This window comes from Streptopelia decaocto, assembly GCF_964273445.1.
Source record: "Streptopelia decaocto genome assembly, chromosome: 2".
Lineage (NCBI taxonomy): Eukaryota > Metazoa > Chordata > Aves > Columbiformes > Columbidae > Streptopelia > Streptopelia decaocto.
Window position 1 is genome coordinate 118,977,529 of NC_138655.1, and position 22,955 is coordinate 119,000,483.

Sequence of the window (22,955 nt, forward strand, 5' to 3'; positions counted from 1 at the left end):
TGAAAAAGGGAAATGAAATCTGTCATGGTAAGAGGTACGGTAAAAGGATCAGTTCTTACAGAAAGGTTTTGTATAATCCACGTCAACAAACTGCAGTGGCACTGATGGCCTCTGCGTGAAGGCACTGGCACTTTTATCTAGCGGTTCTTCTCACTTCCCTCTATTCTCAGCATTGTGCAACATATATACATTTATATCTTTCCTAGCCCTGCCCTTCTCACATCCCCTTTTCGCTAAAATCTCCTTGCTCTTCTTCTAACAAAACTGCTGGGCCTGTTCAGCTTCCAGTGCTGCAAGTCCTTTGACAGTGAAGAATACGCTGGTTTATCACTACCAGGTCTTACCAAATGTAAACTCTGTAGATAAAGGGGCTGAAAGATCTTAAAGAATAGCCAAAAAACATTTCCACTTTTGGGTGAGCCAGGGAATTCACTCCTCATTGAGCTGGCTGCTCCCAAGGAGACTGTGTAGGATGAAGCAGTAAAGGCAACACAAGGAGCAAATTAATTAGCAACTGTCCCTTAAAACTTAAGACCCGACTAGAATATTTCTGAAGAGCAGAAAACTCAGACAATACTACTTCTTCTGTAGTCTTGGCTATTCTGACAAAAACTGTTCCTCTAAACTGCCCGTGAAAAAAAGTCCTATGCCACATACCCAGCTATCAGCTGCCAATAGCTGGAATATCTTCAGGATTTTCACAGTCCTTAGCAAGCTCTGGCAGGACAACAGCGAAGTGCCTACACACAAAGTTCAGTGCCAGCCCAGGGTTCATGGAGTCCCTGTTGGCATAGCCTTCTGCCCATGGTATTCAAAACTCAATTAATCTTCGGGAGGTGGCTGCATGAAAATAGGGCCCCATTTCACATGAAAATATGTGTCCTTTGTGTCTCCAAGTCAAATTCGTTTTCCGACAAAAGCTACTTTACAATGCCAGCCACCCCACTGCAGAGTCATTACAGAAAGAGGAGAACTGGAGACTTCACCATGCTTTTTCATTAATAATGGTAATCTAGACTCGGGCCAGTCTTTCTGCTACGGGTAACTTTCTGCTACCCTGTTTCCCTGAAAATAAGGCAGGGTCTTATATTAATTTTTGCTCCAAAAGATGCTTATTTTTTTACATGTATAGCTGCCTGGACACTATTTAAATGGATTTTTTTAATGAACTGTAACTAGGGCTTATTTTTGGAGTAGGGCTTCTATTTCAAGCACCCTCAAAAATAATGAAACTTAGGGCTTATTTTCAGGGTAGGTCTTATTGTCAGGGAAACAGAGTATCATCGGGAGAGACAGAAAGACACTGATTTTCCGAATATTTTTTGATGTGTGCCGCAGCAGCCAGTCTTTGACTACAACAGATAAGTAAAACAGAACCTATTTCCACACAGCAGGTCTCACTTTTAAAAGAACTCAACTATTTTACATAGTTCAAGAACAGTAAAAAATGAGTAGAGATTGGAAGCAAATGGACACATATATTACACAAAAAATGTGCAAGTTTTGATGAGAAACGATGTAATATATTCCCAGAGTTACTAAAAAATAGCCTTTTATTTTTATAGCACAAATGGTGCCCCTGGTAGAGCTTGTGCAGAGTCTCTGCACTAATCTTAAATGATATTTTGTGTCTATGAGTTAAAACATACTCATCATACCCCAGTTTGCAATCTGTGTACAAATACCATCATAGATTCTAACTATGTCAATAAACGCCCTGGGAGTCATACGTTAACATCACATTAGTGTAAATCCACTACAACTCATTTCGCATTATTCTGGGCTCAGCATCTTTCAGTGATTTTTCCTCCCTCCTCTCTCTCTCTCCTTTGACTGTAGCACAGGCTTTTGCAGCCATTCCTTTTTTGTTTGAAAAGCAACAGATACAAAAGTACACGTAAGAAATTATTTCTGCTTCCACCTGGTAAATTAACAATTTTTTGGTTAAAACGCACAGGTTTTTAAAGAAATATTCATATCCCTCACAGGTTTTGCTGCTACATTTCCTAAGAGCGTACTTTTAACGAAACAGAACTTTATTAACAATATTTGGATGAATTAACAAGTCCCTGTGAAAAAGACTTTATGTGGCTTACTGATAACTCCATTCTGGTGGGACAAGTTCAATAAATGTGAAGAAACCACTACTAAAAAAAGCAAACAAACTTTCTTCAATCAGAGAAATCTTGAGGGTTTTTTTTAAGAGATGGAGGGAAATTATTTGCTGGTATGTGTAAAAAATTGAACTGCTTTTCATAGTATCATAGAATCATTTTGGGTGGAAGAGACTCTCAATATCATCAAGGCCAACCATAACCATAACTCTAATGCTAAACCATGTCCCTAAGAACCTCACCTACGTGTCTTTTGAACACCTCCAGGGATGGTGACTCCACCACTTCCCTGGGCAGCCTGTCCCAATGCCTGACAACCCTTCCCATGAAGAATTTTTTCCTAATATCCAATCTAAACCTCTCCTGGCACAATTTGAGGCCATTTCCTCTTGTCCTCTCACTTGCCGCTAAGGAGAAGAGACCAACACCTTCCATGCTACAACCTCCTTTCAGGTAGTTGCAGACAGCGATAAGGTCTCCCCTCAGCCTCCTTTTCTCCAGGCTAAACAGCCCCAGTTCCCTCAGCTGCTCCTCATCAGACTCGTGCTCCAGTCCATCAGCTTTGTCACTCTCCTCTGCACTCTCTCTGGTATTTCAATGCCCTTCTTATGGTGAGGGGCCCAAAACCGAACACAGGATTTGAGATGAGGCCTCACCAGCACTGAGCACAGCGGCACAATCACTTCTCTAGTCCTGCTGGCCACTCTATTCCTCATACAGGCCAGGATGCTCTTGGCCTTTTTGGCCACCTGGACACACTACTGGCTCATGTTCAGCTGGCTGTCAATCAACACCCCCAGACCCCTCTCTGCCAGGCAGCTTTCTAGCCACTCTTCCCCAAGCCTGTAGCACCGCCTGGGATGGTTGTGACCTAAGTGCAGGACCCGGCACTTGGCCTTGTTAAACCTCATACAGTTGGCCTCAGCCCAATGATCCAGCCGGTCCAGATCCCCCTGTATGGCCTTCCTACCCTCCAGCAGGTCAACACTCCCACCCAGCTTGGTGTCATGTGCAAAATTCCTGAGGCTGCACTTGGTCCCCTTGTCTAGATCATTGACAAAGAGATTAAACAGAACTGGCCCCAATACTGAGCCCTGGGGACCACCACTTGTGACCAGCTGCCAACTGGATTTGGCTCCAGTCACTGCAACTCTTTGGGCCCAGGCATACAGGCAGTTCTTTATCCAGATAAGAGTACAACCATCCAGGCCATGAGCTGCCAGCTTCTCCAGGAGAATGCTGTGAGATACGGTGTCAAAGGCTTTACTGAAGTCTACGTACACAACATCCACATCCTGTTTTCTGCTATTATTTACTGTTTTCACATTCAGCCTAAAGTGAATTCTACAATTAAAGTTGCGATTGACAGAGTCACATGTTCACAGCTCTCCTCATTCTATCACCCAAGCTTTGTCCTGGTCATTAACAGCAAACCTAATAAGCCACAGCCACTCCACCTGCCCAACACCACTGCTCGCTTATGCCTGCACATCCACCCACCCAGCAACACGGGGTCCCGAGCAGGGACAGCCGAAGTTCCAAGGTGCGGCTGAATTAACCGCAGGTGCCAGCAGCACAGGGGGGTGGGAATTAAGACCATCCTCCTGCCGCGCCATGACCTCCACACAACCATGGGCCACCAACCTGTCCAAACCGCCCCCACCTCCCGCTTTCCCAGCCTCTTTCCTATTAAATGAGCAAAGCACCCGGCCTGAAACGACTCCCACGTTGAGTCAGCACACGGATACGGATCTTCAGTCAGGTTTAGGGCAAATTAATGGCTTTTTTTTTTTTTCTTTTTACTGTTTTATCCGTCGCTGGCAGGAAAGGCGAGGCAGGCTGCACGGCAGGCGAGCAATGCTTCCAGCCAGCGCTTCCCGCCCGGCTGCGGGGCGCGCCCTCCCACCTCCCCCGGGTCCTCACTACCCTTTCCCAACGGCCTTCAGGATAATTAAATCACCGGCCAGCAGCTATAAAATAGTATTTATTCCTGTGTATTTGTGGGAAGGCGCTGTTTCCCTTGCCGGGTCGCTGCGAGGGCAGCGCTGCCTGCCCCTCTCCTCGCCCCCCACCACTCGGCAACCTCCTCCCCGGAGGCTGGGGGGGCGGGGGGCGTCCCTGCTTAACAAACACGAAAAAAAAAAGTCCTAAAATTTTCAATTCAGGAGCGGGAGAAGTTCGCCAAGAGGCGGACGCCAGCGAGAAACGCCGGGGCGAAGCTCTTTCCCCTTCCACCTCGCAGCCTTTCACGCGGTAACAGAGAAACTTTGGTTTACAAAATGCAGAATACTTTGATTTACACCCTCCGGCACTCTCCCGGGGTTGGGCAGCAGCCAACCTCACGGTCCCCTCCCGTCTGCCCCGAGCGCCCCGTCCCGCCACCCGCCCCTCACGACATGGCGGCCGCTCCCCCCGCACAGCCGGCGCCGAGCGGCGGACGAAGCGGGCGGCGGCCCCGCGACCCTCCTCCGCCCCTGGCCCTTCCCCCGCACTCACCGCAGCGGCCAAGGGAAGGGGGCGAGGGGAGGAGCAGGGCGGCGGCCGGCCCACGGCTGCTTCCCTCTGGCCCGCCGGGAAGGAGCTCCCGCCCCACGCTGGGTTTCTCCCGCCCCGGCTCCTCCCCACGCAGGCATGGCCGAAGGGCTCTTCTGCCTCACGAACATCGCCTTTCGCTGCCCACACCGGCATGGCAGAAGGCTTCCTTCCCCGAGAGAGCTGCCGGGGGTCCCGCCTTGGGGCAGGAGGCCTTCCCTCGGCCCTCAGGAGCTTCCACCATTCTCCTCAACAGGAGGCATCAAGTACCCTCTGGCAATTCTCCCCAAGGGGCAGAAATTCCATCAGAATATTATTTTTTTCTTCTCACACGAGTAAAATAACCCCCTTAAAAGTCCAAAAGGGTAAAGCAAAAGAAGTGGTGCTGATGTTGAGGAGTGTGTTCATGCATCAAGTTTTGCCCTCCGTACTGAAATTATACCATTAAAAATGCAAATAGCCCATGGAAGTTTCAGTTAATGTTTCCACAGCACCAGCTCTTGCTGACATAAGCACCACAGATATTCTTGAAGCATGCCTTGAACAGAACAGGGAGATGTTTGGTCATTGCAGTTTTATTCACTCAGACTAGACAGTGCTAATACAGAAAGTACCATGTTTTACTGTGGTCACCATGCCCAGCTCTAGAAATCAGCATAAGACATCAGGACAGCACCTCTACAGGCATGGCAGCAGTTTACAGAAAAATTTTGTGCAGAGAAGACATAAGTCTGTTACTTTGTCATCATTTATCTAAGTAGTCACTCAGTGACACTGATTGTATCTACACCCCTCTGTACATTGAAAGAAAAAAAAACACTGTACAGAAGACAAAATTCAGTGGTTTGAAATATTCCAGATTGTAAATTTTTCCTTGTCCCCCACAGACTAACTACAGGGGTTGCCAAGTACCATGAAGATAAGTACTCTAAACCTTACAAGAGCTTCCAGTTTTGCAGGAGATGTTAAAGCTGTGGAAAAAAAGAGAGGCCAAGTATGTTCATCTGGAGTTTGACAAACAAAACAGTGAAACAAACGCACTAGGACTCACAGGAGACTTCCTGATTTCACTGGACACAAGACCGAGGCCTAGATAAGCAACAAGCTCATCAAAAAGGTCATTTAAAAAAAACCTTGGAATTATCCAGCTAAAATGAATTGTTCAAAACCTGTTGGTTGTACCTAACCAGATCACTCATGACGATTACTAGACCTAGATAGGAGTCGTCCATTATGCTCTGAATGAGATCCTTTCCTGAATGTTGTCTTCATGCCTGGGTTGCCTTTTGGACTAATACTTAATAACATGGAGATAGTTAAAAATATTTATCTTTCTTTGGTTACTATATAAATGGAAACAAGAACACCATAGCTTCAGATAGGTTGGGCTTCAAACCATTAAGAGAAGCAGCAGAGGGAAAAGGTTTAGTTTTGGTTTAGAGTTTTGAGTCTACTTTGCATCTAACAAATCTTTGAAATTCTTGATAATCATGTATACAACATTTAAGAACAAAGGGCCTGATCCTGCAGCCCTTATTCCTCTGGAGGCAACAGATGCCAATACTCATTAAGATGGCATTTTTCTTTTAAAAAGGTCAGTAAACAGGACATGAAGCACAAATCTTCATGCAGCACTGCATGACAATTACAGAAAGATAATTTCTAAATCTGCAGAAACTTCAGCAGGTACTCGAGCTATACATACAAAGCAAAGAAATTACCAATGTCAGTGTGCCTTCAGAGTGCAAATTGTGTCTAATGGTTTACTGTAGATGCACAGCAAACTCATCTTCTCTTGATAAATAAAGAAACTGCTGATCAGCACAGTGAGGAGAGGTATCTAAATCAAGGTGAATGGTCAAGCAAGTGCAGAGGTATTCTATGCAGACTTTATTTTCTTTGCTTTAATAGCAGCTTCAATCTCTTCCATGATTGGTACCGGCCCTGCATAGTTATTTGTTTCAAGAGCTTCTAATTTCTTCTGATAGTCAGCTGGCAAGCCATTCTGTTTTGCACCCATGCAGATAACCTATAATCAAAAGGGGGAAAAAACAAACAAACAAAGTCTTCAGTAATAGTATTAGGAAGGACAGACCCCTCCAAACATTTACGCGTACAGGAAGAACCACTTAAGGTAACAAAAGCATTCATCCCAAACAATGCTATTGGTACCTAAAGACAGCAAAAAGCTTCTGAAAGACCACTGAAGACCTTAATAGTGTCAACAAAATTCCTCTGGAAAGGCTTGTAACTACCAAGGCATACCCCTAAGATTCTGACATGTTACTAATGTGCACAAGACTGTACAATTATGCTGTTGTTCAGTTATTCCATTATTTCTTCCAGCAAGGATGAAAACTTTTTATGCCTTCAGCCAGCCTTAGTATCACATCTGAGTGAGAAGCAGCATATATTATTGAAGTTATTTTAAAAACTAAGCTGTTCAAATCCAAAGCACAACAGTGAGTACCTAGACAGGTTATAGGAATAACAGTAACACATACTTAGCTTAGTGAAAATGCAGAGATTCCCTACAGTTTGTTACTGGAGCTTTCCTTATACATACAAAATAAACTTAAGTATTGGTGCAAGAAAAAAAAGAAGTGCCATTGAGGGGAAAGGAGACACCAGCAAGCTCCCATATCAAAATGAATAGATAAATACATAGATTTTAAAAGCTGATGCTATTGTAAATATTCTTTTATGCATTCAACAGCCAGGAAATTCAAGGATGAAGTGTCTAGAAAGGATGAACTTTGCCACAAAAAGTACACAACAGTAGATGGATGTAGATCAGTGTATGCCGATGCAGTCACCTATACTAAATTTTCACCCCTCCTGCCTGGTTAACTTGAAGAAATAAAAGCTGGGGGCAGGGCTGAAGAAGAGAACGAAAAACTGACCCTGACAACAGCAGGAGGGAACGTCCAGCTAGATAAAGTTGCCAATATCAGAGGTCTGCCGTTACAGCACAGTAGTGAGAGCTGACACACAGCAGCAGACTATGTATTAACTCCCTGAAAAGCCATGAAAGATCTGTCCTGACAGGATGCGGCTTGGCAGGGAGGAGGTTTGTGAAGCAGCAGAGCCTGCCTTCTAAGCAAGCTTTGTTTTCAGAAGTCTTGCAGCAGCTGGTCTTAGCTGTCCCCCTGGAAGCTGAGTCATAGAGTGAGTTCCTCAGCTAAGAGAAGGTGGCGCACTTGGGATTTAACAAGCTCAAGCCCCTTTGCTTTTGGCTGAAAAAGTCAACATGTTCCAGTGATGCCTATCTGCAATTGCTAATAGCTGCACAATTCCAGACACGCAGTCATGCTGCCTGAGGCTGGGACCTGCATCGGATCTCACAAGCTAAGCAGGTCAGGCCTGCTGTGTGACTGGATCATGTGTCTCTACAGAGTCAGCGTGCTGCAGAAGGGTGTTGAAACACTTCTGCCTCGCCAGCCTTCAAGTGGGAACCCTGCAGCACTCTGCAGTGTTGTGGGAAGTCCTGTGATGCACTGACAATGCATCTGATCATAGAACGTCCTGAGTTGGAAGGGACCCACAAGGATCATTGAGTCCAACTCCTGTCCCTGCATATGACAACCCCACAGTTCATACTGTGTGTCTGAGGGTATTGTCCAGTCTCTTCTTGAACACTGTCAGGCTTGGGGCTGTGACACCTCCCTGGGGAGCCTGTTCCAGTGCTCCACCACCCTCTGGGGGAAGAACCTTTTCCTCATGTCCAACTTAAACCTCCCCTGGCACATCTTCCTGCCATTCCCTCAGGTTCTGTCATTGGTCACTAGAGAGAAGAGATCGGCACCTGCCCCTCCTCTTCCTGATACAAGAGTCTAACTGCCTCCTTTTATCAAATGATGGTAAGATACTTCATAAGACAATAGGGATAATCTGTGTCCTTGAGACTACAGGCCCGGTGCTGTATTCTCCCCCCAGGAGCTTCCCTCTGTCCTTTTAGTGGAGTACATTACTTTTTCAAACAAAGAATTGCTGCATCTATGTAATGAACATCCTTCAGAAATCCTTGCATCCATCATAACTAATTCACGAGTTAAACGGAGGCTTCATGTAAGGCATAACTAAGCCAAAAAATGAAACTGATTTAGTAGGCCTTTAAGAGCTAGCAATCTTATGTGGGCATAACACTATTACATTGCACAAGGGTTAAGTTATACCTTTACATTAGAGCTTCTCATGCCTTCCATCCACTGTAAATAAAGTACTTTTAAAATATAACAGAACTACTGCATTATATATTTCTGTTATTCTCTCAAAAATTACAGTGATGCAACACCTACCTTTTTGTACTGAGGAGAAGGGGGACCACAGATGTAGTCCTTCATCTGGTAGCTTCGACAGGTCAGTACCTTTCCTGTGTCAGTGTGGACATTAACTTCTATTGGGACATAAATGCCACCTTCAACTCCCTCTTGCCTGTAAAGGACATATATTTCTTTCACGCCACATAACTCATGCATCTTTCAAACAAACTGTGCGATTACACATATGCATTTATTATAACAGAATTCAAGACAGGACACTGGTCTATGCTGTTAACAGTCTTAAAGAAAAATAAAGCAAAACATATTCCTGCCCTTTTTGTGCAAGCTTGTTTCATATAAAAAAGTTTCTAAAGAAGCAGCAGCATTCATTTCTATCATTTCAGGTCTGTAAGATAGGTGACTAGTGGTTAACTTGCAAAGTTAGAGAATACTTGTCAATTAATTACTGTGCAAGTCTGGTAATCTGCAAAAGAAACATAACCAAGATTATCAGAATTAATGAACCAGGCACATATTCATTACCTTCCTCTCAGATAATGAACAATTGCAAAGTTTTATCTCACCCATTGTGTTACATTTGAATAAGGGGAAACTCACACAACTCTTCCAGTGTACATTCCAATGAATAATCCAAGACAACCTTTCATTTGCATAAGACAGCAACAATAAACCAGATCAGGGCAAAACCTTTTTTTTTTTTTTTTTTTAATTAGCACAATCATGCTGTCTTAGGTAAACAAAACCAAACTCAAAACCAAGGCTACTTATTGTCTTTGACCATTAGCATTTAGCAACCAATTACAGTCTGAGGAAATGGTAAGAAGTAAACGACAAGCTTAAGCAACACAAGACAGACTTTATAGCACAATTAACTTTACACACAAGTGACCATATGGGTTTAAATGCTGCTTGTCAGGAAATAATTTTGACAACTTTCTTTCAAAGACTTACTACCATTTCAAGCCATTTAATGTACAAAACACAGGCCACATTGGATGAGTAACTAGGTTAAGTGCAAATATAGACCGCAGGCTAACTGCAGATTCAAGGCCAACAAACTGCAAAATAAGGCACACAGGTGTGTAAGAGCAAGAAAAATGTTCCAGTTAAGTAACATCCATTGCTAGGATATATGAGGAAAAGTCATGATTCAGTCTGTAACATAGAGATTTGTGAAGTACAGAGGACAAAAAAAAAAATAATCTATGAGACAGCACCAAAAATGCATTTGAAGCCAAAAAGTACAGCCATCTAAGCAAAAGATTCCCCTCCCATATTTGTTTTCTATAATTATGTTGTTTTAGTTGTATTTCAACTAATTACATGCAGCATCAATTACACATTCCTTCCTCTGCTTCTGGATAACAAAGCACAGACTTCTTTATCCAGACTGGGAGGAAAAAAAGGCAGTGGGGAAGGGCAAGTAGTAATTTTTTTTTTTTCATGATACCTGGAAATTCCAGGAAATAACTTGTTCGAGAACTTACAAATATATGTGCTTCTGCACAGCTAAAGAATCCCAAGCTCTTTAGCAGGAACACATGCAAGCTCTTTTGAGTTGGTTAGGAGCAATCCTTAGAAGAAAACTATCGACTATCATTATAAAAGCCAAAAACACATCCCGTTTCCTTCCATTTCCAGTCCACCTTCATGGCATCAATGAGGCAGCTGGGAAAAAAAGCAATCTTTAATGTTAGTGACTGTCCTGCTGGTTTTGGTGATGGTACAGCACTTAAGGCTCTAGCATCTCAGCCAGTACTAAAGTTTATCCCCTATCAAACAAATTTCAGGGATCCACAATTCTATAGTACGTAAACACTTTTAGAAGACAAAATACAAAATGCTGTCCCCATAGAGGGGAAATGAAGTGTTACTATGAAAGCTACCAGATAGGATTTTTATACTTCTGAGGTTTACACTTTAGGAAAGAATGGTAAATCAGGAGATTTCAGTAAAGGTCAGCAGAAAAGGGACCAAGAGGTAAGTCCTAGTATAAGCAACAGAGGAGGTAAAGCAGGGACATGTGAAGCTCTCCCCAACCAGAAGCATACCAGCTAGATGCCCTCCTGCTGGGACTAACATTCCCAACCAGGACCTGAAAGTGCTGAGCGTGCCCATTCCCACGATGTGCTAAAAGAACTTGGGCAACAGTTTCTGTTGTGTTTCAGGTTCACTGTAGGCAATGAAAAGCAAGTTGTAACTTCAAGTTTCATGGCCAAGGTTATAAGGACATGTCTACACAGCACAGTGCAGCCATAACCAAGATCGCAACAGTACCAGAGGCAGAAGAAGTGTATTAATGTAATGCTTTCAATGGGCTTAATATGCCCTGCTTCCTTAGCCTCAGTAGCCCAGATTCCTACTGGAATTAATTGACAGTGATGAACTGCCCTGAACAAAGGATCCTTGTGTACCAGAAGCACCATGTTGTGCAGGCACATCCCAGAAGCTGCACTAAACCTGACACCAGCCAAAATCTTGAAAAATAAGTTCTAAATCCTGCCTTAGACCATGCAAGAAGTTCTGCTACTCCTTGATCTATTTACCCAGGTGGTCCTCCAGACTTCAGCCTGGGAACAACTTGCTCAGGTTGCCTAAAACCTGTCTTAATTATCAGGCACAGGCAGAACATTTTCCATCATGCATTGTGGTGGTGCAGACGGCCTCTCCCATTCAGAGGGAAAAAAAAAACAAAAACAAAACCCAAAAACCCCAGCTCCCTGCTTGGATCTACCTCAAGTTCACAGAAGTTTGAATCCTTGGAAGAGAAGACATGCAAAACAACCTCTTCAAAAGGTCCCTTTGCCTATATTAAAGAGCTCCTTCTCTTCTGCAAAGTCTTGTCCTCAATCCCTTCCTTTTCCACTACAACTGGAGTTTACAGATGTATAAAGACAAATTGATGTCAGTCTCAAGGGAAACTCTCCCTAAAGCAACAGGAAAAGTGTCACAGGACAAATAGCTTGGAAATAAAGCCATTTTAATCACAAATGTGTTAGAAGTCAATACATGTACTGTCAAGTGAAATGCACATATTAAATTCAAAGCATCTTCTTGATTTCAATGCCAAAGCTTCCACACAGCTCTTTACCAAAAGGTAACTGCTACTTTTCAATTGTTCCCTAATATAGTAGAAGACAGCAAAAGTTAGGTCACCTACTTATCCAGTGAACTTAAATTGCTAGTGTTCATTTTCCACACTATTCCCCATACTTCATCTCCAGGGCTCTGAACAATGGTAGCTGTACCTCCATGCCAGACAGAACTTGTCCTGCCTTGATGATGGCCAAACTCGAGCTTAAAATCCTGCAAATGAAACCAAGGCAGAGAATCAGTTTTCACTTCAGATCAAGGGTCGTTGGCTATTCTTTACATGGAAAGGGCAGCTAAAGGAGAGGCTGCAAGTAGTCAGCTGGGCTCACAGAAGGAACAGACAGGCAGGAACTGATCCAGGTCCCACTTTAGATGAGGCTGAAGTCAGCCTCTTCCACCTCACCATGAGAAATGACAGCCCTGGGACAAAGGGAAGGAAAGTCTGGCAGAAAGCATGACTGATAAAAGCCTTGGTTTGCAGAGACCTGGATTGACATACAAACCCCTTAGTAGTCTGGCCTAAACATCAGCTGACAATTTCTAGGGATAAGAAAGCAGAGGTAGCCCTTTCTCAAGAGTAACACACATACCCAGTTCTGCAGTAAATACAGCAGTGCTGAAGAGAAGTCAGCTTGACTTTTGTCCAAGTTGGCAGTGATGGAATCACTGATGGGCTTCCCATTAGACAGGCTGAAGGGCCCTTGGCTGAGGTGTACTGTGGAGGAGGGACCTGACTACTGCCTTCTTCTTGTTCCTCAAAAGACAAGCCTGCCTGGTGCCTGTTCCTTTGCAGCTTTTGGTGCTGTTATAAGACTCAAATGCTACCATGCAGAATCCAGGAAAATAGTTAGGGCCGAAGAAGCCTATAAGATAGTGAGCACTGGGTCTTGTCCGCATGTGCTAATACAACTGCCCAATTATTAAGTACCATCCTCTGTATTTTCCAGTGTTTTGTGCCATCTCATCACTCAACTGGCACATTCTTGGGTGTTTTTTTAAGCCAAGGCATATGCGTCCTTGAGTGAGCTTACTCAGGTGTTTTCAAGGTAAAACATCACTTATAAGAAAAAGAGATACTTGATTTCTAAAATAATGTCAAATATTACTATATAAGCAAAAGAGAACAACAGGTTCTTGCACTTTTCCAGTGTGATTTCCCATCTGACTCCATACACTCAGTTTCCACTCTAACTTGTTAGCCAATTTGTGGATCCTTCCCTTGCAGAAGAGAAGGGAAAAATAAAACAAAACAAAAAGCTTTAAGGAAGTCTACCTGTTTAATCGCAAGAACAAAAATCTGGCAAAGGCAAAAAGAATTAAAAACTACAAGAAAAATAAAACCCAAACCTATACAACCCCACAGCTTTACTTATTTCTCACGATCACCCTCTTCAAGCCATTATTTTGATTTGAAATATATGTGTGTACATATTAATACTCACTTTCTGAGACACGTTACCTTCTTGTAATTTGTCCAGATATGGGGAACAGGCTGCTAAAGGTGAGTAGTTGGAAGATTACAGACAGAAAAACAGCACTGATCAGAACACTAATGATTTTTTTCTGTGAGTGTAAGTGATAATCGGCAGCCTGGCAAAGCCATACTGTTTACTCCATCAACAGAATCACCTTTCTTCCCCATAAAATATCCCTCATTAAACTAATTTCATTAGAAAAAAATGTTTACTTAGACATACTAGTCATCAACCATTCCACAACCTGCTGCACAATGGCTTTGCAATGTTCAGGTCACTGGATTACTGCATGAGGAGAACTGTGGACTAGTCCCTGCAGACAGTCAAGCCTAAGCAGGTTGCAGACAAGTAAACAGTCCAGTTGAGTCACAGACTGAAGTTACAGATGTGGATGTGAGCTTGCAGGGCAGCTCCAAGGAAACAATCCTGTGGAGCCAAGTGTGTTCACATCAACCTAGTATTAAAAAAGAAACCAAACCAAAACAAAATGGCAAGAGACTGCACAGAAACAGCATGGTTAGCTCCAGTTCTGGAAGCAGGAACCCTCTGTTAGGCCATGCGGGCAACTGCAGCCAGCATGACAGAAAGGAGGGAACATGCTAGATACGGTCTTAGATCAAGAGCGTGGTCTTTGGCCCTCCTTCTAAGTAGCAGTGTAATACCCTTTCTGTGATTGTTACAAATCCCATTTCTTACAGCTTTTGATTGAAGATTAACAGAGCTTTAAAAAATAAAAAGAGAGAATTTAATTTAATATTCTAGTTTAGCATTTAAAGTACTCTGTTTATAGTCTATTTTTCCTTTTTTTTTTTTTTAAGCACACGTGGTACTACCATAGAGCAATCACCAGAAATCAGCTCCAACCTCAGTGTGCTTCCTCCCTCCCAAGGATCAGTGATCTCCCAGCTTGAAGCAAGGGAGCGAAGCCACCCGGCGTTAGCCGGGAGCACAGCAGTCGGTCAAAGGCCGGCTGGCACCTGACTGACAGCTCTTCAACAGCCAACCTGCAGTGCGGCCAAAAACACTTACTGCCTAACCTGAAAAATCTACTTGAAACCCAAAAGGGGGGGCTAATGCAGAAGGCTTTCTTTTATTCATAGGTACGTATGCAATACTACTGCCCTTCTCACCTCTGAGGTCTGATCCTGCAAGGTGCTGGGCTCTCGGCACATCCAGCTCCTCAGTGGCATCTGTAAGTGCCTCACACTTTACGTGAGCAGGCCTCAGTTGCCAGGTTGATGGTCCCAAGAGATGCCAACCACCTGACTACAGGGATTTTATTAATTACAAGGTTTTGGAACACCCTCCCACGCTCTAATGTAGGTCGTCTCCTGCCAGTTACCCCAAGAGAACCTTCAACTCATCCTTAAGTGGTATCAATCAATGTTCTGCTCCTCCAAGGATCCTTCCAGTTGCACAGATGTGTATGTCAACAGCTTGATGACCATGAGCTCATATTTCCAAGTCTACATCAAAGCCAAGTTGATATACAAACATTTAAGAACCCCAGGTGTGGGCAGAACTGCTGGGCGCAGGAAGGTGCCCGCTGCAGTTGTGCAGCACAGGGTGAAAGCTTCTGTCCCACCTGACACGTGGTGTGGGGAGGGCTCCTCATTTGTAACCACTGTCGCAAAGGGCAAGGAGGAATTTAGATTTTTTTTTTTAATGAAGCATCATCCTTTCAAAACTGCCAGAAACTTGCCCCGTAAACCCAACTAAGTACCTGCTACTTACACTTTCGGGTTCGCAACTCTTCACACATCTCAATTTGCAGCCTTACAAACTTGGTTAAACACAGTAAGAGAAACCCCACAGAGGTGGGACTATTATAACTTGTTTGGGGTTTTTTTGGCTGAGGGCAGCCCAGACAGCAGGCCCCACCTGTCCCCACACCGCAACATCGAGGACGATGGGGACCCCCCCGCCCGAACCGTGCCACGGCCGCCCCGCTACCGGTAGGAAGGACGGGCCAGCGGGTCTGGGACAGCAGAGCCAGGCCCACGCACGGCTCCACCTGGGCAAGCGAACTCCCACGGGCTGCCTCCTCCCACCCGCGGCACCGCCGCCCCGGGCTCCCCCGCACGCACCTGCAGGCGCGCCACGGCGCAGAGCGCCGCCGAGGGGCTGCTCAGCAGCAGCCGCTCCCGCAGCAGGTTGCTGCCGTACGCGTAGTACAGGAAACAGCCGCCATTCCCCGTTTCCGTCCCGACACCCGACTCCATCAGCCTCGCTGCGCCGCCGCTTTAACACCCCCCGCCCGCCGGCGGCCGCCTGGGCGGGGCCTCCGAGCGGAGCCGCTCGCCATTGGCGAGTCGCTTGAGCGCCACGCCCCCCACCCCGCTACTTGCGCCGCTCCGTGAGCGCTCACATCTCCCCGCGCGCTCCCATCTCTCCGCGCTGTGACGTAGCAGCGGTGGGACTGCTTTCGGCATTACGTCACGCGGGGTCGTGACGTAAGCAAGGTGCCTTCGTCATGGCCGGGAGCCGGACGCCCTTTCCTCCAGCGCGGGGAGAGTCAGAGACCCCCCGCTAAATTAATAATAATGTAAGCATTATAAATAATAATGCAGTGCATTTTGCTTATGAGTATCGTGGCTGCCTCTGAAACGAATGTAAGCAGTCATGAATTTTAGATTAGTAAAAGGATTTTAGAGTAGTAAAGCAGTTCAGCCTGCCCCAGCCAGGAACGCTCAGAGCAAACTGGGCACATGCAAGAGTAAAAGGTGGGAAGATGCAGGTGTGTGGGCAGGCAGAACTGCAGAGCCAGGCGCACAGGCAGTTCCTCTCCTTCCCTGGCATAAGTGATGCACAAATGAGACAGGAGGAGACCTTACTACTGGCTACCCTTAAGCATAGAATCACAGAATCTTTTGGGTTGAAAGAGATCTTCAAAGGTCATCTAGTCCAACCTCCCTGCCATGAGCAGGGTCATCTTCAACTAGATTAGGTTGCTCAGAGCCCCGCCCAGCCTGGCCTTGAATGTCTCCAGGGATGGGCATCTGCCACCGCTCTGGGCAACCTGGGCCAGTGTTTCATCACCTTCATGTAAAACATTTCTTCCTCACGTCTAGCCTGAATCTTCTCCCCTTTAGTTTAAAACCATTACCCCTTTTTCTATCACAACAGGCCATGCTAAAAAGTCTGTCCCCATCTTTCTTACAGGCCCCTTCTAAGTACTGAAAGGCTGCAATAAGTTCTCCCTGAAGCCTTCTCTTCTCCAGGCTGAACAACCCCAACTCTCTCAGCCTGTCCTCACAGCAGAGCTGTTCCAGCCCTCTGATCATCTTTGTGGCCTCCTCTGGACCCTCTACAACAGGTCCATGTCTTTCTGGTACTGAGGGCTCCAGAGCTGGATGCAGGACTCCAGGTGGGGTCTCACCAGTGTGAAGAAGCAATAAGCCGCTGAAGTAATATGTGCATATATATACGTGTGTGTGTGTACATATAAAAGCCCACATTGGTATCCTGAGCAGAGGCAGCCCACGCAGGATTCAGCACAGGATCCCTGGCAGCACAGCGCCCAGCCTCTCTGCACACATCTTTGCCCATGCAAGGGAAAGCAGCAAGCAGGAGAGCTAATAAGCAGCCTCCTTCCTTTGATTGCATGTGCAGTGCTTCATTTGAATCCCTGCTTTAGTTTTCCCAATGGAAAGGCGTGGGCAAAGTCAGATTCATCATAAAACACACAAAGTGATAAATATGAGTCTGATCCTTCCTGACAAGCAGTTTTCTATTTTTAGTTTTGTTGTTTGTTTTGGGGTTGATGTTTTGATTTGTTTTTTCTTCTTCTTATGTAGGAATAAATATTTTAGGGCGAGAGGGAACCATCATGTTCACTTGTTACACGGGTCATAGGATTATACGGCAATACTCCCTCAGTCTTGCTCCTTAAGACAGCGAGCAGCTGAACAGCAGATTTTGAAAATCTGCTTCTGGTATCTGCTTTTAGTCCCCTTTCCCTGAGGAAATGCAAACTCTGCAAGGAGAAGGTTGTCTCGCTGCTCCTCCAGCAGCTGCTGGACCGCTGGCTAATTTCAATCAGAGGTGACAGAAAGTAAGAGCCTTCAGAGATAACCAAGTTTCTGCTGCTTTCAAGAAAACAGGCAGAGATGTCTGTGGGATGGTGGGGATCCCACACGAGAGGCTTCTGGAGGGCCCCCAGCTTTTGACTAAAGCTCACAGCTTCATGTGCCCCAAAATCAGCCAGCCCCAGGGACCAAACCTGCCGGAGGGCATTGGTGTGTGCTGAACTGCCCATCTGGGTTTGCTGTGAGCTCTCCCTCGTGAGCTGAGGTTGACATTTCCTTCTGAACGGAAGAAATCTTATGTAGGAATTGGAATGAAGCACGTAGCAATTGTTAACTTTTTCATCTCAAAACAACCGTTTAAAAAAGAAATCCCTACACAGCCTTTCATAACACTTTTTACATTATTGAAACTTTGGACATTCTGCAAAAAAAATGCCATTTTTTTTCTTGACACTCAGAGTTTCAACAACTGTTTTGATGATTTTTCACTCAAAACCCATGTATATTTTGAACAAGGGGAAACTCTTAAGCTTGTGTTCTTTTTCATGCTATTCAATTCAAGACTTTAAATGTTACAAAGTCAGATGTTTGACAAATGAGGAGACTGAGTCCCTGATCTCATAGCTGGGTTTATGCACGTGAAAACCTTGGTTAGCAAAATTACAGTTAAACTTATGGGACAAGAATTAATTTAAAACACTGCCACTTTCAATTCTAAGTACCTAATCACTCAAAAAGGCATTTTCAAATTAAAATACGTTGAGGTTTCAATTTTTTATACTTTGCACTGAATACCAAGCCTGTTCAATGACCAAAGAGAAGTAGTCAGTATTTCCAGGACCGCAGTTTTGGTGTGGGTGGTGTAAGCTGGTTTTACCTATTCCAAATATAGCATAATGCTAATTCAAATGCTGTTGAGATTTACGGCATTTAGATTAATTTTTAATTTAACTGAGTCAGTCAATTTGCACTCCTGAAGCCCATAATCTAACTCTAGCACTAAACCATGTCCCTAAGAACCTTGTCTATGCATCTTTTAAACACCTCCAGGGATGGTGACTCCACCATTTCCCTGAGCAGCCTGTTCCAATGACTGACAACCCTTTCCATGAATAATTTTTTCCTAATATCCAATCTAAACCTCCCCTGGTGCAACTTGAGGCAATTTCCTCTCGTTGTATTACTTGCTGCTCAGGAGAAGAGACCAACACCCTCCATGCTACAACCTCCTTTCAGGTAGTTGTAGACAGCGATAAGGTCTCCCCTCAGCCTCCTTTTCTCCAGGTTAAACAGCCCCAGTTCCCTCAGCCACTCCTCATCAGACTTGAGTAGAAACCTGCAGGGCTTCAGTGGTACTACTGTAATAGATTTCACACTTCTGCTGGTTCACCACCTTTTCAGGTGACAATTAACTCTCCTGGAGAGGAGGGTGTTAAATGAAACCCTGTTTTTTTCTGGAGTTAAATCAGTTCTGAAATCAAAGGCTCCAGAGCTGCTGATATGAGACCTGTGGTAACCTGTTTGAAGCTCCGAACAATTTGGAGGCATTGTTTCCCCTTGGATGTAACTACAAAACCTGCACAGAGTAAGCAGTCAGGAGTATGACTCCTGTTTGGGAGCTTCCCAAACATGAGAGAAAACTCTGGATATCCAAAGCTGTTTGTGCATTGTCCATAGAGGAGATCAACAGGGTTATTTATGCAGAGGAAGCAGGAATTTGTTTCCATCAGGTTTTTATCCCTAGATGCAGTTTATTCCTGAGCATATCCTTCTTAGATTTTTAGGGGAGAAATGAGGAAATTAGGAAAAAATAAGGAATTAGGTTAAAAATAAGATGTAGTGGAATAAGTTAAACCTGATGAAATGTCTGCCAGTCACTCAGTGTGCCTCACCACCACTCCCTCTCTGCCCCATGATTGTCACAGCGTGAGCTTTAATTAATGCTGAAGAAAAAAAAGGGAACCTGGAGGAATAATAATGGCAACTGATGCAAATGAACCACGTGTGCAGTCCTCCCCACAGCAGTTCTCTCCTCCCCAAGGAGCCCTAGTAGGATTTGCTCTGCAATTAGTATTTCGCTGAAATTATACCTTTTTTTTTGCTGCAAGAGGGTTACAGCTGGTGGTAGCTTCTTAATACAGTGTACAAGTTCTGGGGGTCTGCAGAGATCTCATGTTCATGCAAATGAATGCAAATGATTTTACAGTGTGTCATGGTGTTGCTGTGCTTGTTCCTTCCCCACAAAACAGGGACCACGATGTCCTGCTGAAGCCCAGCCTCTTTCTCTGCCCTGCCTGACAGAATAGCCACCGACCCACGGGACTCGAAACCCCGCTGATGAGGAGGAATATCCATAATTCATTTTGCAATTCCATTTTTACATGTTTCTGCGAACAGCATGTGCGGTCATTTAGGAGAGATGAGTTATTAAAGTGGCTGCATCTGTGCATGTAAAAACCTTAACTTTTTTGTTCTGGCCAATGCCAAAGTGTTTTTTGGGCCATTCCTGAGGCAGCCCCAAGCTCTCCCTGGCTGCTGCCCTCTCAGCACAGTCCTGAAATGTCACTGTGTGGTGTGTGCTGTTCAGGGTGGAGGAAGAAGCAGAGGGAAAGGTGATCCATGTGAATCCCTCCTCCAGATGAGATATGGGAAACAGAAAGGTGTGTATCTGTGTCTTGCTTTTGCTCATACCAGGTCTGTCCAGACAGACTGTGACATATTTCTTGCCACCCGAGCTCCTTCTAACTCTTGGAGAAACAAAATGTATGGGATCTATTGAAAAAAAAAAGCACTAAAAATGACGTTCATGAAATCTGGACACAAGAAAAGTGGGGAAGGGCTTTTACAAACAGATCGTGGTGCACGCAGTCCCAGCATGCAGCTGGCCTTAGTCACTTTGGCTTGTGAGAGCATCTGCTCTGCTCACAGACCTACAGGTACTTGCAGGTGTGAGTTCAGCACTGGGTTTGAAAATCTTTCTAAGTGTTACATCAGTTTTCAAAGGAAGAATGTTGGGTTGTACTGCACAAGCTGTACCTGGGACCCACTTTTTTATCTTGTATGTAAGTGTACAGGGGGAACAGCTTAATGATGAAATTCTGCTCATTTTTTGTGTAAATTCAAAACCTGGCTTCTTTCCTATGACCTGGTCTTCTACTTGTCTCAATGTTAAGTTTTTCTGAATTATGACAATTCTCTAGTGGTACAGAGCAAACACTTACAGGACATTTTGTCAAAATAGTTTCCCTGAAACCTCTTATTTTGCTGTGTCAAGGGACTTTTGTCAGTGTGATGTTTCTGCGGTCCCTTGTCTCAGGGTGCATTAACATCTCCCAACACAGAAGTGATTGCTCCTTTCAGGGGACCAGTTTGCATTGCCATTCTCCTCTGGTGGGAACTTGGGTGTCACCAAACACCAAGCAGGTTGTCTTTCTGGGCTGTCGAGTACTTGAGAATTTTTTTCCCCATGGATGTTATAACTATTGAATTTAGACTGGCAGATTAAAGGGACATACCCTGCTGGTCTTTAGGCAGCCCTGCTATTTAGTGTCCATGTATATTCTATTTCTGATTTTTTTTTAATGTTAATTTGCTTTCTTCCCATCCTTTTACCTTCTATGATCTGGGAGTGCTCTTATTTTCTTCCTCCTTTTGTTCTTTTTCAGCACAGGAAAACTATAAAACAAATTCAGTTCTGGATGGTGTTTTCCATTCCTGTATTAAACCTATGGCTTTACATTTGAACCACGCAGTATATTTCAAACAAAATAAGCTGGTACTGCCATGTCTGTAACCATTTCTGTGCTGCAGAAGACATCACGTAGGTCCAGCCACCATGCAGGAGAATGCCCGGTGGCCACATGCTTTCCCAGAAGCAGCACTGTGACCCTGAGAAGAAGCTCTAAGGAGAGCTTTGGCCTGAGACGTGTTGGGTTGGAGAAGGGTGGTAGCATCTCCCTGTCTGCATGTGCAGTGCTGGCACTGTGGCAAAACCAGGTGACATTGATGCTAAAACAGGCCCTGGTTGTGCCACTTCTCCTAGCCCTGCACAGACCTCACAAAACATGGTACAAGCCCCCACTGGGTGATTCTGGGAAGAAATGTTTCAGCAATTACCAGTAAATTTAATTCAGTCCTTCCACTAGGCTGGTGGCCTGCGTGGATGTTTTTGTTGTGGAATAAAAGTGACACATTTTTTTTCCCCCACTTGTTTTAAACTCATTTCAGCATGACATAAGCTAAACCAGAAAAATCCCTGTGTGTCACAATAAGAGGCCAACCTTCAGCATTGCATTGGTGTGACAATGACCATTTGAGGTTGCACTGTGGATCACCATTGCTCTGCTCTTCTGTGTAAGCAGATCTTTGAACCAGTGGCAAGACCTGGTCCAGCTCAGCTGCATGGGACTTGGTGGTGGTTAGGGGGCTGGCTGTGTTTTCCTCACTCCAGCCACATGATTGCAAACCAGGAGGGGAAGAGAGCAGCCCGAGGGCAAGCTCTGTATCTCTGGAGAAGAATGGGCAAGAATATTAATGCTCTTCTGCCATCTGTGGGCAGATCTCAAGGGAGACCAAGAAAGAATGAAGCCTTTGTCCCTCAAAGCTGTTTTTCTTTCCATCTCGCACTCTTACATTGTTGACTGTTGTGGTTGAGACGGACACAAGCTTGTGTCACAGTTGACTTTGAATGACCATATTCTTAGTCCTTGTTTCCTGTGATGGAGCACTCTGCCTACCATCTCTCTCCCCTCATTTACCTTTCTTCCACAGCCTCTGCCATTGCATCAGGGATGTGACCCTTGGTGCAGGACAGGAGAAAAAACTTGCTGGAGGGAAGGGTGCTAGTGATTCTTTGCTTTCTTCACCAGATAGATCAGAGAGGCATTGTATACTATCACATTTCTGTACCTTAAGGGGTTTTTTGGGTAAAAAAAAACCAGAGAAGCGGTCTGCAGGCAACACCTGCAGATCCCAGTCTTCATTAAAATAGATTGTGGTGCTCACATAAAGTCAACCTTTGTTTGTTTTCTGCCTGTGTTGGTGCACGGTGGTGCCTGCACGCTCTCTGAGAACAGTTCTGGTGCCCAGGAAGGTGAGCCTGGCACATAGAGAAGCCAACCCCAGCAGCTTGTGCCCCATGGCAGTTGCTGTATGATTGCTTCATCTTTGCTCTCATCACTTTGTTGCAGAACAAACAGCTATGGAGAGCTGGATTTTGTTTCATGCAGCCCCAGACTTCATAGCTGTTTTCCTAAGCGCAGCTCGTGCTATCACACGTGTGCCTACCCCACTACATGCGCATCCTTCACTACCCAGACTAGTGACTGCTGAGCAGGTTAGGCAGCTCCTACCAAACCTGCAGAGAGATGCTGATGTCTGAGACCATAAGTTCCTGTGAATTTTTGGAAAGGGAGCAGCTGGGCAAAAAAG

The 22,955-nt window shown here is 44.9% G+C and overlaps 2 protein-coding genes across 2 annotated transcripts in view; both read right to left on the minus strand.

Annotated features, from left to right (window-relative positions):
• Positions 1 to 4,664, minus strand: part of NOD1 (nucleotide binding oligomerization domain containing 1) — a 31,365-nt gene extending 26,701 nt beyond the window's left edge. The window contains exon 1 of the mRNA XM_082046964.1: positions 4,611 to 4,664. The gene's annotated coding sequence lies outside the window, so the exon portion shown is untranslated. The remainder of the gene's footprint in view (positions 1 to 4,610) is intronic.
• Positions 4,665 to 5,201: 537 nt separating this feature from the next.
• GGCT (gamma-glutamylcyclotransferase) lies at positions 5,202 to 15,750 on the minus strand. Its single transcript, XM_082046659.1, has 4 exons — positions 15,585 to 15,750; positions 12,090 to 12,235; positions 8,945 to 9,080; positions 5,202 to 6,675 (listed from the first exon to the last, which is right to left on the minus strand). Exons 1-4 carry the CDS (start codon positions 15,717 to 15,719, stop codon positions 6,526 to 6,528), a joined length of 567 nt encoding a protein of 188 aa, XP_081902785.1. The 5' UTR covers positions 15,720 to 15,750; the 3' UTR covers positions 5,202 to 6,525.
• Between the last annotated feature and the right edge of the window lie 7,205 nt (positions 15,751 to 22,955).